Below are 15986 nucleotides of genomic sequence, written 5' to 3'. Positions count from 1 at the left end.
AATTAATATCAGACATTTCCCAAGTGGGTCAGTATTCAAGGACAAGATGCTTGGATACTGCTATATTTAGTCAAATGTACGCCCCATATCATCTACATAGGCAGAAAAGGTAAAAGTCAAGTGAGAAATTACAGGAAAAGAATACGGTGTCTGTAAATTGATGAATGAATGGAAGGCTGGTGTGTGTGTGTTTAGAGAGATGAGAGAACACTGGAGAGGAGTAAAATGGATGACTACATACAAGGAAGCAGGGGGAGCTTCAGGAAGTGTGTTGAGATAGCTAACAAAGCAAGTAGAGCGATCCCCAGAAGACATGGGTGTGAGTTAGTATATAACAAGGAACTTGGACTATATCAACAGAGGGCTTAAATCCTTTGAGGCAAGAATTTAATTGTAACATTTAAAGTATAGCTCCCGTGACACTTTGACATCTCTTACCAGTCTGTTTCTGCTCTCCTGGTGGGTTTGAAGAAAGTACACATTCTCTTGGAATCTGACAAAAAACAGTCTCCTTTGTTGGTTGTATTCGGCTTGTAACCCCAGGAAATTTTTCTGACCTCCAAAATGCCCGTCTTGGGTATTTTTAAATTGATCATATGTTCTGTAACCTGGAAAATAGCAAGTGGTTGATGACATATATATAATCAGTGCTCTGTGCATATTTTCAATTTAGCTCTTATAACTTATTTTCGCAACTGTTTCAGAACCTTAAATATTTGGGCCCATAGTAATTTAGATTGTTCAGACCATCAATTTCTCTGATAAAATCAGGAAGTGCCACATACCCCAAATGATTACCAATCTAAATCATAGACACAGTTCTCTGCATTTTCTGAGATCAAACAGGTCTTCAGCAGTCAGAACTTAATTTGCTTGAGAATTTGTTTGATTTTTCTAGGAATTCACCATTCGAGTTTCTCTCTGACTCATATATTACATTTCTCGGTAGCATAATTTATAAAATATAAAACTCATTTGTTTGTGCATTGCCTAAAGTTGTAAATTTGTTACCTTTTTAAGTTCCAGTCCTATCTTTTCTCATTACTAAGCAGATCTAACAAGAACACTATTCAAATAAAAATTGTCATAGGAAGTTTCCAGCATGCATATCCCCACCCCCATCAGGATGTATAGGTTGCCTAGGAGCAGTGGCTGAGAAAATAGAGGAATCTTCTCTGTACAGCTCTGGCTTTTACCTAAAAAAAAAAAAAAAAAAAAGTTGCCTAAGAGTAAAGGGAGTACTATACTTTATAGAACTGTCTATAAATGGAAGCATCCTCCCTCCCAAGAAGCTGCTTCTCCCATGGAGACTACAACTGTGGACAAGCCTGGAGGTCACCCTCCCTGACAATTAGGGCCCTTCCTTTCTAGCCCGTTTGCTTCTGCTTGCTAGGGCTCTGTCAGAAACCAAACAAACAAAACATTCACAGCTAATTAGCAGGAAAAAAAGCTTCTAAAAGGCTATGAGGCATTTGTTTCAAGCTGAGTTGCCTGCCCTTTTACTTAGAGTTAAACAGATTTTCCAAGGGATGAGGCAGCTTGCTTTTAATACTCTAAAACTTTTTAAAACTTTTCAGACACACACACAGAGAAACCTGACACAGGAAATACAAAAACAAATGAAAAGAGATGGAGAAGTTCATCTGAATTTTTATAAGCTGAAACTACTGCTACAGGACAAAGGGATACGGGCAAACTGGAACGACCTCACAACATAAGACAGAGATTCCTTACTTCCACCCTCTGAAAGTAAATCCTTGCATCTTACGCAAGTACTCAGAGATCCAAAGACAGACTTTAGAGTTTTGTAGGTTACTGCTAGATGTAGAAAAGATAAAAAGCCACAAAATGTTAGGTAGGATGTTACCAACATATAGTCTCATCAATTCCATATTTTATAGATGAAAATACTTAAGACTCAGATTGGTGAAACAGTTTCCCCAAAGTGACACAACTAGTTAATGGTAGAAATGAAACTTGAAGTGGATGAAAATAAATACTAAAATATAAGAAAAAAATACATAAGAAAAATAAAAACAAAAAAGAATAAATTTCGCCCCAGGTAGATAATTAGAACTTTATAGTATAAGCTGTCTAATCTTAAACTCCCTGTCAGAATGTTCAGGCTGATTATAATTACAAATTTTCCTCAACTTATCGATTGCATCCTGATAAGCCCATCATAAGGAGAAAATACCCTAAGTTGCAAGTACATTAAATATACTTAACCTCCGGAAACTCATAGCTTAGCCTAGCCTACCTTAAACACTCTCAGAACCCTTACATTTAGCCTACAGTTGGGTAAAATAATCTAATGCAAAGCCTATTTTATTTTTAAAAAGCGCCGAATATCCCATGTAATTTACTGAATACTGTACTGAAAGAAAAAACAAACAGAATGATTGTATAGGCCCTGGAAGTATGGTTTCTGCTGAATGCATATCACTATCTCACCATCAGAAAATGGAAAAGTTGTTCTATTAAACCATCGTTAAGTTGGGGACATCTGTATGACATAAGTTGTAGGATTCCTACATTGAGTTAGGGCTGAATAAATGGCTTCTACAGTCTCTTCTATCTCTTGGAACAAATGGAAAAAATAGTTTTTAGGCTTTGCATCTTCTTGAATATTACCGTCTCAGACCAGAGGAAGACAGTAGCTTCTGGTTTTCTGGGTTTTTTTTTATTACTTTTTGTGGATTTAGTCTTATTATAGTTCTGTACAGAAATTTTGACTCTTATCAAAATGTACAATTTTAAAGTTTTTCTATATTTTTCATTGTAATTTTATTGCATATTATATGTAATTCTGAGATTATAGTATAAGTCAATGGGAGAACAAAACAATATAGAGCATTTGATTTTGTGGGCAGATTTTCAGAAATGTACTTATGATATTTTCCTATATTGAAGGTTATTTCTAAGCCTCAAACGAAAGAGAAGATTTGGCTATCAAACAATGAAAAAGAAATAGAGCATCCTCTGTATTGTTTCTAGGTATCCTTCCTCATAGCTCTTCCACATTCCTTATTCCCAGCAGGACAGGTGGTATTTCCCTGCTCCTACCACTGTAAATCAATGCCTGCCCGCCTTCCCGCCTTCCTTCCTTCCTTCCTTTCTCTTTTTCTGTTTCTCTTTCTTTCTCCCTCTCTCTCTCTTTCTCTCTTCCCCCCCTCTTTCTTTCTCTGTCTCTTCTTTGTCTCTTTGTCTCTCTCCATCTTTCTGTTTCTTTCTTCCTTTCTTTCCTTCCTCCTTTCCTTTCCTTTTCCTTTTCCTTTCCTTTCTTTCCTTTCTTTTCTTGTTCTGGGGTACATGTGCAGAATTTACAGGTTTGTTACATAGGGAAACGTGTGCCATGGTGGTTTGCTTAATACCCATCACCTAGGTATTAAGCTCCATATGCATTATTAGCTATTTATCCTGAAGTTCTCCCTCTTCCCGCCCCACCACAGGCCCCGGTGTGTGTTATTCCCCTTCTTGTGTCCATGTATTCTCATTTTTCAGCTCCCACTTATGAGTGAGAATATGCAGTGTTTGGTTTTCTGTTAGTTTAATGCCCTTGTTTCTTAAGCTTTTCTTTGGATTGCTTAATATGTTGACGTTTATATGGAGAGATAAAAGTAAACCAAAACATTACAAACAGTGCCACCTTAGCATGTTCTCTTATCCCTTAATGAACTATGTCAAGAATGTTAAAGAATGGCCGGGCATGGTGGCTCACACCAGCACTTTGGGAGGCCAAGGCGGGCGGATCACCAGAGATCAAGAGTTCGAGACCAGCCTTGACAACATTGTGAAACCCCGTCTTACTAAAAATATAAATATTAGCCGAGTGTGGTGGCAGGCACCTGTGATCCCAGCTATTTGGGAGACTGAGGCAGGCTTGAACCCAGAAGGTGGAGGTTGCAGTGAGCCGAGATCTTGCCACTCCACTCCAGCCTGGGTGACAGAGCAAGACTCCATCTGAAAAAGAAAAAAAAAAAAAGGTTTAATGTAAGGATATTCTCCATCTCACAGCTTACTAATCTGGAAATATTGTATCATCAGGCTTAACTAAATTATCATCATTATGAAGCCTTCCTTCATCAGACCAACTGAAAAATTCTCATTGTATGTTCTCCATACTAACCTTATAGCATTTACTATTTGTATTAATCACAATAGACTGATAGACCTTAGTTTGTTTCTGGCATATGCCTCATGTCTGTCACTGGTTGATAGGAAAGTGGGCATTCCGGTCTACCTAACCATTCAGGAGCTCAGAGCAATGATGTCTTCATCATCTAGCTGTATCCATCTGGAACATGTGGCCTCCTTGCTCATTATGACAAGAGTAGAGAGCTGGAGGATTTGCATGAGTTTTTCTGTGAGTTGGTTTGGAAATGACACATGATATTTCCATCCACAGCCCATCCAGAACTAGTCCTCTGACCCCACCTGATCTTAAAAGGACAAGGGAATATGGGGAAACAGAATGTTGAGTGAGCACCACTTTCTTTGCCAGTAATTCATTCAACAAATTTTATTTATTGATTTCATTATTTACTTTGTGTCAGAGCAGGGGTGGGGGGTGAAAGACAATTCTTGTTCTCATGGAACTTATATTCTATATTCCATATTTTAGTTAATATTTATAGTTATCTTTACATATTCCTTAAGGGAAACTGTAGTATCTTATATAATCCCCACATATCCTAATAATGTACAACACATATAATAATGGTTCAATAAATAAGCATAAATATCTCTGTTTAATGTCTTCTTGTGCAGGAGCCTATGCTCTATAATTACGTACAAAGAACACTCATACATTATTTAAGTTAGCCATCATTTAAATGTAAAACCTGTCCCCTGTTTGATGTCTATGCAGGCAGGTTTTGAGCTCTTCAGGAAATCTTAAATATTGGCCAGGGGCAGTGGCTTATGCCTGTAATCCCAGCACTTTGGGAGGCCGAAGCGGGCAGATCACCTGAGGTCACGAGTTCAAGACGAGCCTGGCCAACATGGCAAAACCCCATCTCTACTAAAAAATACAAAAATTAGCCAGACGTGGTGGTGGGCACCTGTTATCCCAGCTACTTGGGAGGCTGAGGCAGGGATAATTGCTTAAACCCAGGAGGCGGAGGTTGCACTGAGCTGAGATCATGTCACTGCACTCTCCAGCCTAGGCGACACAGCGAGACTCTGTCTTGGGGGGGGAAAAAAAGAAATAAATTTTAAGTACTAATACAGTTGCTTCTAGAATAAAAACTTTTGCTCATGGTTCCATTCATAAGGATTATAAACTCCTTGAGAATAGGAGTTCTTTCTGTTTGGAAAAATGTAAACTCCATAATTTTAATACAGTATTATGGGGCAGGCAGTTCAGAGCCCTAATCAATTGAAGTAAGCATTTACTTATTCATTAGATATTTATTAAGCTTCTGTGCCAGGCAGTGTACTAGGGCTATAAGGATGGATTAGAAGTTTATATCCCCAGGAAATCTAACTTTCTGTGTAGGTAAACTGGAGTTTACTCTGGACCCAAATAATTTTTTTGCTTACTTTTCCCATTAAACAATTTTATTATAATTTTATTCACTTGAATTCGCCCCTCCCATGAAAAATGGGAGGGAAATAAGGTTGAAAACAATTTATCTTATTCATCCTCTTTTGAATGCTTGAATTCAAAAGCATACCTTACAGAATAGCCATACCTTAGAACATACCTTAAAGAATAGCCACCTGGTTTCTTCTTGAATACTATCTCCAAAATCAGTCTATTTCATTTTCAGGTAATTTTAATTATTAGGAAATTCTTTTATATATATATATATAAAATATATATATTTTCTCTATATATATATAATATATTTTCTCTATATATTATATATGAAATATATATTATATATTATATATGAAATATATATTATATATTATATATTATATATGAAATATATATTATATATTATATGAAATATATATTATATATTATATATTATATATGAAATATATATTATATATGAAATATGAAATATATATTATATATTATATATTATATATGAAATATATATTATATATTATATATGAAATATGAAATATATATTATATATGAAATATGAAATATATATTATATATTATATATGAAATATATATTATATATGAAATATGAAATATATATTATATATTATATATTATATATATTATATATGAATTATATATTATATGTTATATATGAATTATATATTATATATTATATATGAATTATATATTATATATTATATATGAATTATATATTATATATTATATATGAAATATATATGTTATATATTATATATTGTATATTCTATATTATATATTATGTTATATATTATATATTATATATTATATATGTTATATATTATATATGAAATATATAATATATGAAATATATATTATATATGAAATATATAATATATATGAAATATATATTATATATGAAATATATATTATATATATGAAATATATATTGTATATGAAATATATGTGATATATATAAAATATATTTTGTATATATTATATATAATAATATTTTTTATATATTATATAATATATATAATATATTTTGTATATATTATATATAATAATATATATTTTTATATATATTATAGATATATTTTATATATATTTCTATTTATTTATTTTTTGAGACAGAGTCTCACTCTGTGGCCCATGCTGGAGTTCAGTGGTGTGATCTTGGCTCACTGCAACCTCCACCTCCCAGGTTCAAGCAACTCTCTTGCCTCAGCCTCCTGCGTAGCTGGGATTACAGGTGCCTGCCACCACATCTGGCTAATTTTTTGTATTTTTAGTACAGATGGGGCTTCACCATGTTGGCCAGGCTAGTCTTGAACTCCTGCCCTCAAGTGATCCACCCACCTTGGCTTCGCAAAGTGCTAGGATTGCAGGTGTGAGCCACCACACCTGTTCTTCCTTATATTGATCCAAAATCAAAACTTTCATCTCTGGAATCATATGTAGTAGTTCACAACATTCTTTCCTGTAATAAACCTTGAGATATTCTATGGTAGTTATGAAGTTATCCCCAGTCTTCTTATCTATAATCCCTTATAAAAATAGAGTTTCAAGCTGCCTCCCTATTTAATCACTTTCCTTTTAAAGTCTTTCTATTTGTCAGTGCATCTTAAAGTGTGTTACCCCAAACTGTACACAGGGATGGTTGAAACAATGTAGAGTTGTTTAGTAAAGTAGAATTGCTTGAGTTCATAGATTATTAAGGAAGTAATGTTTCCTGGAGTGGGCGTATTGTAATTTTATTTCAAAGCATAGGTAAGATGAAAAAAAATAAAACATGAGGAATGTTTAAATAAATGCTTAGAAATGGAGCAAAAGGAAGATTAAAACAGTGAATGAAACTAGGGAATGTATTGAAAGTTCTCAGATTAAGTAGAGTAGGTTAGGGTGATTGGGTGGATTGCAGTCCTCAGATAAGTGAGGATTTGGATTAAATGTGTATTTCAAAGAGGAAGTTTTAGTGGGATTATTTCCCATAGCAGGAAGAAGAAACATTAACAGGGAAAATGTTCAAATTTGGCAGGACTGCTAGGGAGAGGTTGCTATTATACAGCAAAATGAAGTGAGAAGGATGCAATTAGAAAGGTCACATAAGCAAGAAGATACAGGATTTGGCAGGGGAATTTTGGTGAAGTATGAAGCACAAAACTCATCCTTTGTGTCGGAAAACAAGATCCTTGTCAAATTGGCGGAAGTAATAATAGAAATAGCTAACATACATATAAGGCCTAACTATGTCGTAGAAGGTGTCATTCTAACTGTTTCCCAGGTATTAACACATTTAATCTTCATAACAGTCCTTTAAGTTAGGTACTTTTATTATCCCCATTTTATGGATGAGAAAATGGACCCACAGAGAAGTAAAATAATTTGCTGAATGTCACATAGCTAGTACGATGGCAGAGCTGAGATCTTAATTCAGATAGTCTGGCTCCAGATCTGTCCTCTTAATCACCATATTTCACTGTGCTATACTGTAATGATTGATTTCAGCCTACTTTCTTTTACCTCTCATAAATAACTAATCTGTGCCCTTCTTTTCTTGCATGTGCCACATTTCCTACTCCCCTCAAGGAGCCAATGCCTTCCTGACCTTTTCTTCTTCCCTACTATTAAAACCTACTCTGTGGAAAGAAGCTAATAAGCTCATTCATTCATTCACACCAAGGTATAAATGACTCATATGGCTTAATATAAAATAATACTTCTTTAGGGTTGACTTTTTTTAAGGGGGGTGGGGAATGTTAAGGACTTTAAAACCTTAACCTAAAACGCTGTTGAAACTTAAACTATATATGGGCATGGGAGGATGAGTAAGTTGGGTGCATGGCCATCTGTGCTCTTCCAATAGTACCATTGTTTTCCTGGCCTAGGGCTTGTGTGACTCCTCATAGAAATGAGGTAGGAACGTAGAAGTGGGGATGAAAAGAATTAAGAGATCTTTTACTGTATTAATAATATATTTGTATTGTATTGATTCAATGATTTTAGGAATACCAAATTCTTATTAGGTGGAGGAGTTCTGATAGAACCCCAAGAGACACAGACCCCCAGGAAAAAGCTTTAATTTGGACACAGTCATAGATGAAAAGAGTTTCTAGGGTTTAAGTATTTATGTATTTACATCTGAGTCAAAGTAGTGTCAAAGATTTTGTTCCTTTATTTCTTGCAGAAATAAAGCTCTCTCAGATGGGTCTATGATTTATCTGCTCTAGGAATCTTATGGTCTGAGAATGTTACCCTAGAGTTATTCTTGATACCCTTCTTTTTCTTATTTCACCTCAGTTAGTCATCAGGCCCCTTCATTTCTTGCTTTATTAGGTTTCTCACATATTTCAGTCTAGTTCAATTCGGTAAATACTTATTGAGTACCTGCTTTATGGCAGATACTGTGCTCTGGGCATGTGAGTATCCCTTTCTCAGTTTCTCATCTGGAAGAGAATATAACATGATACAAGCAGTTATAGACATGTTTAAATATAGAAGTAGTATACAAGGGAGAATTACACTGCCAGAGAAGGTCAGAAAAACTTGCAAAGGAGATGGGGCTTGAATGGGTTTTCAAGGATTAATAAGAGTTCATCAGAATAATGCCAGGGAAGTACAATATTGTAGCCAGAGGGCAACGCAATTGCGCAGACATGGAAGCACAGTGTGGGCTGGCAGTTGTTAATACAAGTGGTATTCCTATAGACTATCTGAGGTTTGAGCCAAGGAGTGTGGTAAAAGATCTGTTTTGCTTATTTTCATTGTCAGGATCTCATATGCCTAGAGCATCAACTTGTTTATTTTTATGTATGTCATTATTTAAGACCTAGTTTTTTTTTTTTTTTTTTGGTACACCACTAAAGCCTTACCTGTGTGCCACTCATTGAGACTTCAGTTACTGTATCTTGACACTAAGTATACATATGCAGTATGTGTCCTCAGTCCTCAATCCTCAAGACTTCATGGCAATGGTTTTTATACTCGTCTCTAAGGGTGGTAGGAGGAGTGGCAACTTTCACTTTTATATACATGCTCATTTAAGTTTTATAATCAGATTTGAAAATAGTTTTGAATATCTATTGTAGTTAAAGGGCTAACATGAAAATAGCAGTAGTACTTTGTTAGTCACAGTAATATAATTTACTGTGCCTATCAGTTCAGCAAGTGAGTTTTTCTGCTCTCTGTATATGCAACAGTATATTATGAAAATAGTATACAATGGAAGAAAACAGGAAGAGGATACCTCTTTTCCATATCTGAGAGAAAAAATAGTTTAAAATTATACTCATAAAATTTCTCATTGTAACTGGCTCTCCAGGAGAGAAAAATCATAGAGAAATGTTTAATTTCTGCTCATCATAAAATTTGAAAACAAAAAGAAAGCCTACTTATAAAATGAATATAATGCTTTAAAATTAAGTTGTATGGAAAATATTATTGACGCACACTGATTTTTATGTTAATTTATGTATAACTTTTTTTTTCAGGATGCTGGGCAGTTTTATGCTAAATATAAAGAAACAAGATTGAAGGAAAAGGAAGATGCACTGACTAGAACTGAACTTGAAACACTTCAAAGTGAGTTTTAAACATTAGCGTTTTAACAATGTCATATAAAATTAATTATTTAAATGTGAATTATCTTTTAAATTCAGCAGTAATTAAATTTTCTGTTTTTTTTTTTTTTTTCCCACTCCCTAGTGGAGTCACTTGTACTTAATGTATTTGACATGGAACATACTACATTGTAGCATTACTTTACCATCCAAAGTTTGATATCAGAAGGAAGGATAAAATCAGCTTGAGTCATGTAACTCCTCAAATCTAGGGGCATCCAAAGTCTGCAAAGCCCTAAAATACTTCAGTACTGTAATTACAGTTGATATTTAGTGCTAGTTTAACCAGTTAATCACCCAACTTGCTGTGTAACAGTTGTAGTTAGGAAACCTGAGAATACCAATGATTTTTGTTTTGAATCAGTCTTTGTTTCATTTGCAATATTGTTATATAGTATGAACAACTTTGTATAAATTATCAGTATGTTGAAGAGAAATCTTCCATTGAACACAAAGACAGTTCTTGCTGATTTTAGGAAAAGTTGAACATATTATTTAAAAAGGTATTTTCTCAGCCCCAGTCCTGTCGTCTATTTTTGCCTTATCTACATCTTGGCTCCCACACTTATTTTTGCCTTATCTACATCTTGGCTCCCACACTGTGTCTCTTTGCATTTCTTTATTTTTATTCCAAGCACTTAATACTACTTTAATTTATATATTAGTTTTGTTTACCATCTGATTTCCAACCCTCCACCCCCAGTAGAATGTAAGCTCCATGAGGGTAAGGACTTTATCTGTTTTGTTCACTGTTATGTCCCAGGTTCTAGGGATTTGGGTGTGGTCATTTTAGGGGGTCATATTTCAGTCTATCACAATCCTTCAGGTGTCTGGACAGCTTTAGAACAGAGACTGCTCATCTCTGTGTCTGTAGCATCAAACAGGGTCCTGGCACATAATAAATGTTAAGTAAATGGATGGATGTATGAATTCATGTAATGCCATGAATATTAATGAGCATCCACTGAGCACCTAGCCATGTAAAACACCATCTCAAGAAGCACATAATTTAATTCAAAAAGTTTCAATACTTACAAATACAAAATAATATTCAGATCAACTATATAATTATTTAAAGTAGACTTCTGTTAAGAAGAAGGAGTAAGAATGATAGAGGATTATTACATGCCAAGGTTGACATATGTGTTAAGAAGTAGGAGTGTGCAAATGAAACTCTTGTCATTTTTATATAATTGTTATTTTAGGAAAAATTCGTACATAACAATTTCTAAGCCTTTTCAGACTAATCACAAGGAGAAGAAAAATTAACATTTGTAAAAAAAGCGAAGAATATCGGCCAGGCGCAGTGGCTTACGCCTGTAATCCCAGCTCTTTTGGAGGCCGAGGCGGGCAGATCACCTAAGGTCAGGAGACCAGCCTGGCCAACATAAAAACCCTGTCTCTACTAAAAATACAAAAATTAGCCAGGCCTGGTGGCGGACACCTGTAATCCCATCTACTCGAGAGGCTGAGGCAGGAGAATCACTTGAACCCAGGAGGTGGAGGTTGCAGTGAGCCAAGATCACGCCATTGCACTCCAGCCTGGGTGACAAGAGTGAAACTCTGTTTCAAAAAAAAGAAAAAAGAAAAATATAAAATTAATCCAAAATTTACCTGTAGAGGCAACGTGAATACACTACATTTCATTGCTTTCATGGACACAGCATATCATTTCTATGTAATTTTTTGTTAAAAAAAAATTGTTATAATTTTGGTAGATGTGTTAGAATTATTTAATAGTAACAAGACTAAGTATATATACTACCCCTTTTGAAATTAGGTTAAACATGAAGTGTTTATCACTACACAAAAGCTCCTTTTGGAGTTAACTATTTTTCCAAAATTGTCCAATGACTTTTGTTCTGCTTAAGAGTTTGATGTAATTCTCAAACAGATTTAATAGTCTTCTCTTGGCTGGGCACAGTGTCTCACACCTGTAATCCCAGCATTTTGGGAGGCCAAGACAGGTGGATCACCAGAGGTCAGGAGTTCGAGACCCACCTGGACAACATGGTGAAACCCCATCTCTACTAAAAATACAAAAATAAGCTGGGCGTGGTGGTGGGCGCCTATAATCCCCACCACTCGGGAGGCTGAGGCAGGAGAATCGCCTAAACCTGGGAGGCAGACATTGCAGTGAGTTGAGATCGTGCCACTGAACTCCAGCCTGGGTGACAGAGCAAGACTCCGTCTCAAAAAAAAAGTCTCTTTTAATTTTGTCATTGTCTGATTATGTAAAAATCACAAACTAAAAAACATATAAATATCTGAAAGTGAAAATGTGTAACAGTCTTGTAAAATGTTTGAAAATTCATCACTAGCTTATCAGTTATTGAAACTCGGAGTGGAATAAGTAAATACCAGAAAGCATATTAAAAACATTCCTCATACTATGCTCTGAATAATAAGATTGTTATCTTGCATGCTTCTTTTATCAGTGGTATATTTAGAAAAGGTGATAGTATCAACATTAAGAATGTTAAAGAACAGTCACATTCACTGTTAACAATGTCAGACTGTCATGTATTTTTTAATGTAGTCTCTAATGGTTACATGCAAAGAATATTTTAATTAATTTTGTTAACTTCATTACAGTATTCTGCATTGTATACTTCAGAATTAATACATAAAGGCCCCAAATCCCCCAGTGTGCATTTCATTTGCCCCATCCTTCTTAATTTTAAAGACCATCATCAGAATATCAAGTTCATAATAACATTTCTGTCTACTTAATTGAGTAAATGCATCTCATGTAGATTAGCAATAGCTGTTTTATGCTGCCTGTTTTTCATGACCTAATTGCTAATCTGCCCTCATCTGCTTTACTGCTTAGATTGTACAGTATTCTCTGAGGGCTGCACTAGAACTACTTTGAGTAGGGTGTGATAGTCTTATTAAAATGGCATTTTAGATATGGGGGGGCAGTGAAAAGGGTGATTTCTTAAAAAATATCCTTCTGGGAAGTCTTTCTGTAAAAAAATTATTGATATATGTTTGGGAAATTTGGGGCACTTTTTATTATAAACTTTTAATCAATTTTGTGGTTTAGGTTTAAATAAGTTGAATACTTATAAATATTAGACTTTTGAGGGTTAATGATTTTTTACACATTCTCTAATTATATGTTTTATTTTTAAATAATAAAAGAGAATTCTATGTACTAAAACAGCCCATATCATGCATGAGAAAAAGACATGTTTGACTTACTTTATAAAGAAATTGTAAAGGTCACAATTTGAATAGACAAGGAAAGGAAAGGATAGAAGTAAACTTGATTATTTCCTTGACCTCTTTCTTTGTACCTCGTATGATTTTAAAACATAACCAAAATTAAATAATCAAAACTCTACTGCCAAGTACTTCATTTAAATATGGAGAAATAGTTCCCAACATTAGCTATGTTTTTCTTCTTGTTTTGTGGTCCTTGTTGCATGCCCCAGAAAGGGACTGAAGTAGGGGTGCCTCAGGGACACCCTGTAGGATGAAGCACTTAGTGAGAAAGTAGGAGGACAGAATGTGACTTTTCAGTGTGGCAGGATGAGAAAATTTAGTCACCTTCCTGAAGACTAAAGGAAGGGTGATTTTCTAGAAAACTCAGGTTCATGAAGAAAGTACTTGATTCAGGGATTGGTAGGGAAGAAGAAAAAATAGATTGAGAAAGAGCAGCCGCAGTTTAGGTTAGAACACTTTGCCTGTGGTAACATAGGGTGCTCACGGATGGGAGCATACTCTCTGAGATAACTTATGCAAAGGCATATAACTGATCACTAGCTCCAGCATATCTGAAAACATGACCTAATAGAATCTCTGTACCTTATGCCGTTTTATATTGTAAAACCTAAAATCTAATAGGACCCCTCGTTCCAAAACAGTTTATACGTAGGCAGATAATATCTAAAGAATATAGTATTTTATCCTGGATACTTTTACCTAGAGTACAGTAATAATATACTAGGATATTTGAATACCAATGGAAGTGTGAAATTTTAAAATCATACAACTCAAGTATAAATTTACAATTCCCTTAATATTTCAAATCATAATGCTGTGTATGTACAAATATAATGCAATCTCAGTTTCCCCATGGCAATGATTCAGAAAATTTTTATCCAATCGAATATATAAGTGTTTATGGCTATAGATTAATTAGTCAAATTTCTTTATCTTTTTTTTTCTTTTGCTTTTTTTTTTTGAGATGGAGTCTCGCTCTGCCACCCAGGTTCAAGTGCAGTGGCACAGTCTTGGCTCAGTGCAACCTCCGCCTCCCAGGTTCAAGTGATTCTAATGTCTCAGCCTCCCGAGTAGCTAGGATTACGGGTGTACACCACCAAGACCGGCTAATTTTTGTATTTTTGGTAGAAACGGGGTTTCACCATGTTGTCCAGGCTGGTCTCGAACTCCTGACCTCAGGTGATCCACCCGTCTCGGCCTCTCAAAGTGCTGGGATTACAGGTGTGAGCCACTGCACCCGGCCTATTGAAGAAAATTTCTGAAAGTAAATTTGGTGTAGCCTAAGTGTACTGTGTTTACAAAGTCTACCATGTTACACAGTAATGTCTGAGGCCTTCACATTCACTCACCAATCACTCACTGACACCCACAGCAACTTCCAGTCCTGGAAAGTTTCCAGCTCTGATCTCTTTCTGAGACGGAGCTCCTAGGCAGAGGGGTGGCCCTCTGCGGTTCAGTAGACTCAGCTTTGAGTTCCAGCCTGCCAGCTTTGGAGAATCCAAACAGTCTGGACTAGGAAGGGTCCCCACCCGCAATGCAGGATGCCTATTCTACCAAAAGGCAGCCAGACTGCTTGTTCAAGTAGGTCCGTGATCCTGTTCCCGTCCTGAACAGATCAGAGCTCTGTTTGTAGAACTCAGGCTGGAGTGGCTGAAGCCCCCACAGGGAGGTCCAGCCCAGTGAGGAAGAATGAATTGGGGTCCCGCTTAAAGAAGCAGTCTTGCAAGTCTTGGCAAGGCAGCTGTGCTGCATTGTGGGGGATCCTTCCTCATTTGGACCGTTTGTATACTCCAAAGCCAGCAGGTTGGAATGGCCAAGTCTGCTGAATTGCAGAGATGGCACCTGCCCCTTGCCCCAGGTCCTGTCTCAGGTAGACTCCAGCCTGTTGCTGTTGGCCAGCTGGAATTCCGAGCCCCAGTGGGTCTTAACTCGTGAGGTGCCATAGAAGTGGGGCCCGCAGAACGATGCTGCTTGTCTCCCTGGATTCAGCCCCCTTCCTAGGGATATGTACAGATGGATCGCCTGCCTTGCCAGGGATCCCAGGGCTGGAGTATGTAAAACTCTCAGCCTCTGTGTGTGCCTCAGTGGCTGCTCTGCCAAGACTCCACATAGCTCTGTGTATTGTACCCAAGGACCTGGTGGCATGGGCTCTTGAGGGGATCTCCTGATTCATGGATTGCAAAGATATGTGAGAGAAGTGTGGTTTCCCGGGCGTGGTTGCCGTCACTCACTGCTTCCCTTGGCTGGGGTTGGGGGTTCCTTTAGCTTCGTGCCACTCCCTGGGGGGCCGTCACCCCACCCTGCTTTTCTTCATTTTCCATGGGTCAAGTAGTTTGCCTAGTCAGTCCCAATGTGAGAACCTGGATATTTCAGTTGAAGGTGCTGAATTCACTCACCCCTTTTATTCCTCTCTCTGAGTGTTGTAGATCGCAGCTGCTTCTAATCAGCCATCTTCTTTTTTTTTTTTTTTTTTTAGTAAGTAGAAGTAATACTCTCTAAAGTAATGTTAGGAAGTATAGTATATTCTGGCCTGGCCAACATGGCAAAACCTCATCATGTACTAAATATACATGTACTAAAAAATACAAAAATTATCTG

General features: G+C 36.2%; 1 protein-coding gene across 1 annotated transcript in view; it reads left to right on the top strand.

Annotated features, from left to right (window-relative positions):
• Nucleotides 1-15986, top strand: part of DNAJC1 (DnaJ heat shock protein family (Hsp40) member C1) — a 252748-nt gene that overhangs the window by 92740 nt on the left and 144022 nt on the right. Inside the window, exon 7 of the mRNA XM_054437052.2 lies at nucleotides 10029-10119. Within this exon, the coding sequence (XP_054293027.1) occupies nucleotides 10029-10119 (91 nt within the window). The remainder of the gene's footprint in view (nucleotides 1-10028; nucleotides 10120-15986) is intronic.

This window comes from Pongo pygmaeus, chromosome 8 (genome assembly GCF_028885625.2).
Source record: "Pongo pygmaeus isolate AG05252 chromosome 8, NHGRI_mPonPyg2-v2.0_pri, whole genome shotgun sequence".
NCBI lineage: Eukaryota > Metazoa > Chordata > Mammalia > Primates > Hominidae > Pongo > Pongo pygmaeus.
Note: the sequence above shows the minus strand (reverse complement) of the source record. Positions and strands in the feature narration are given on the sequence as shown.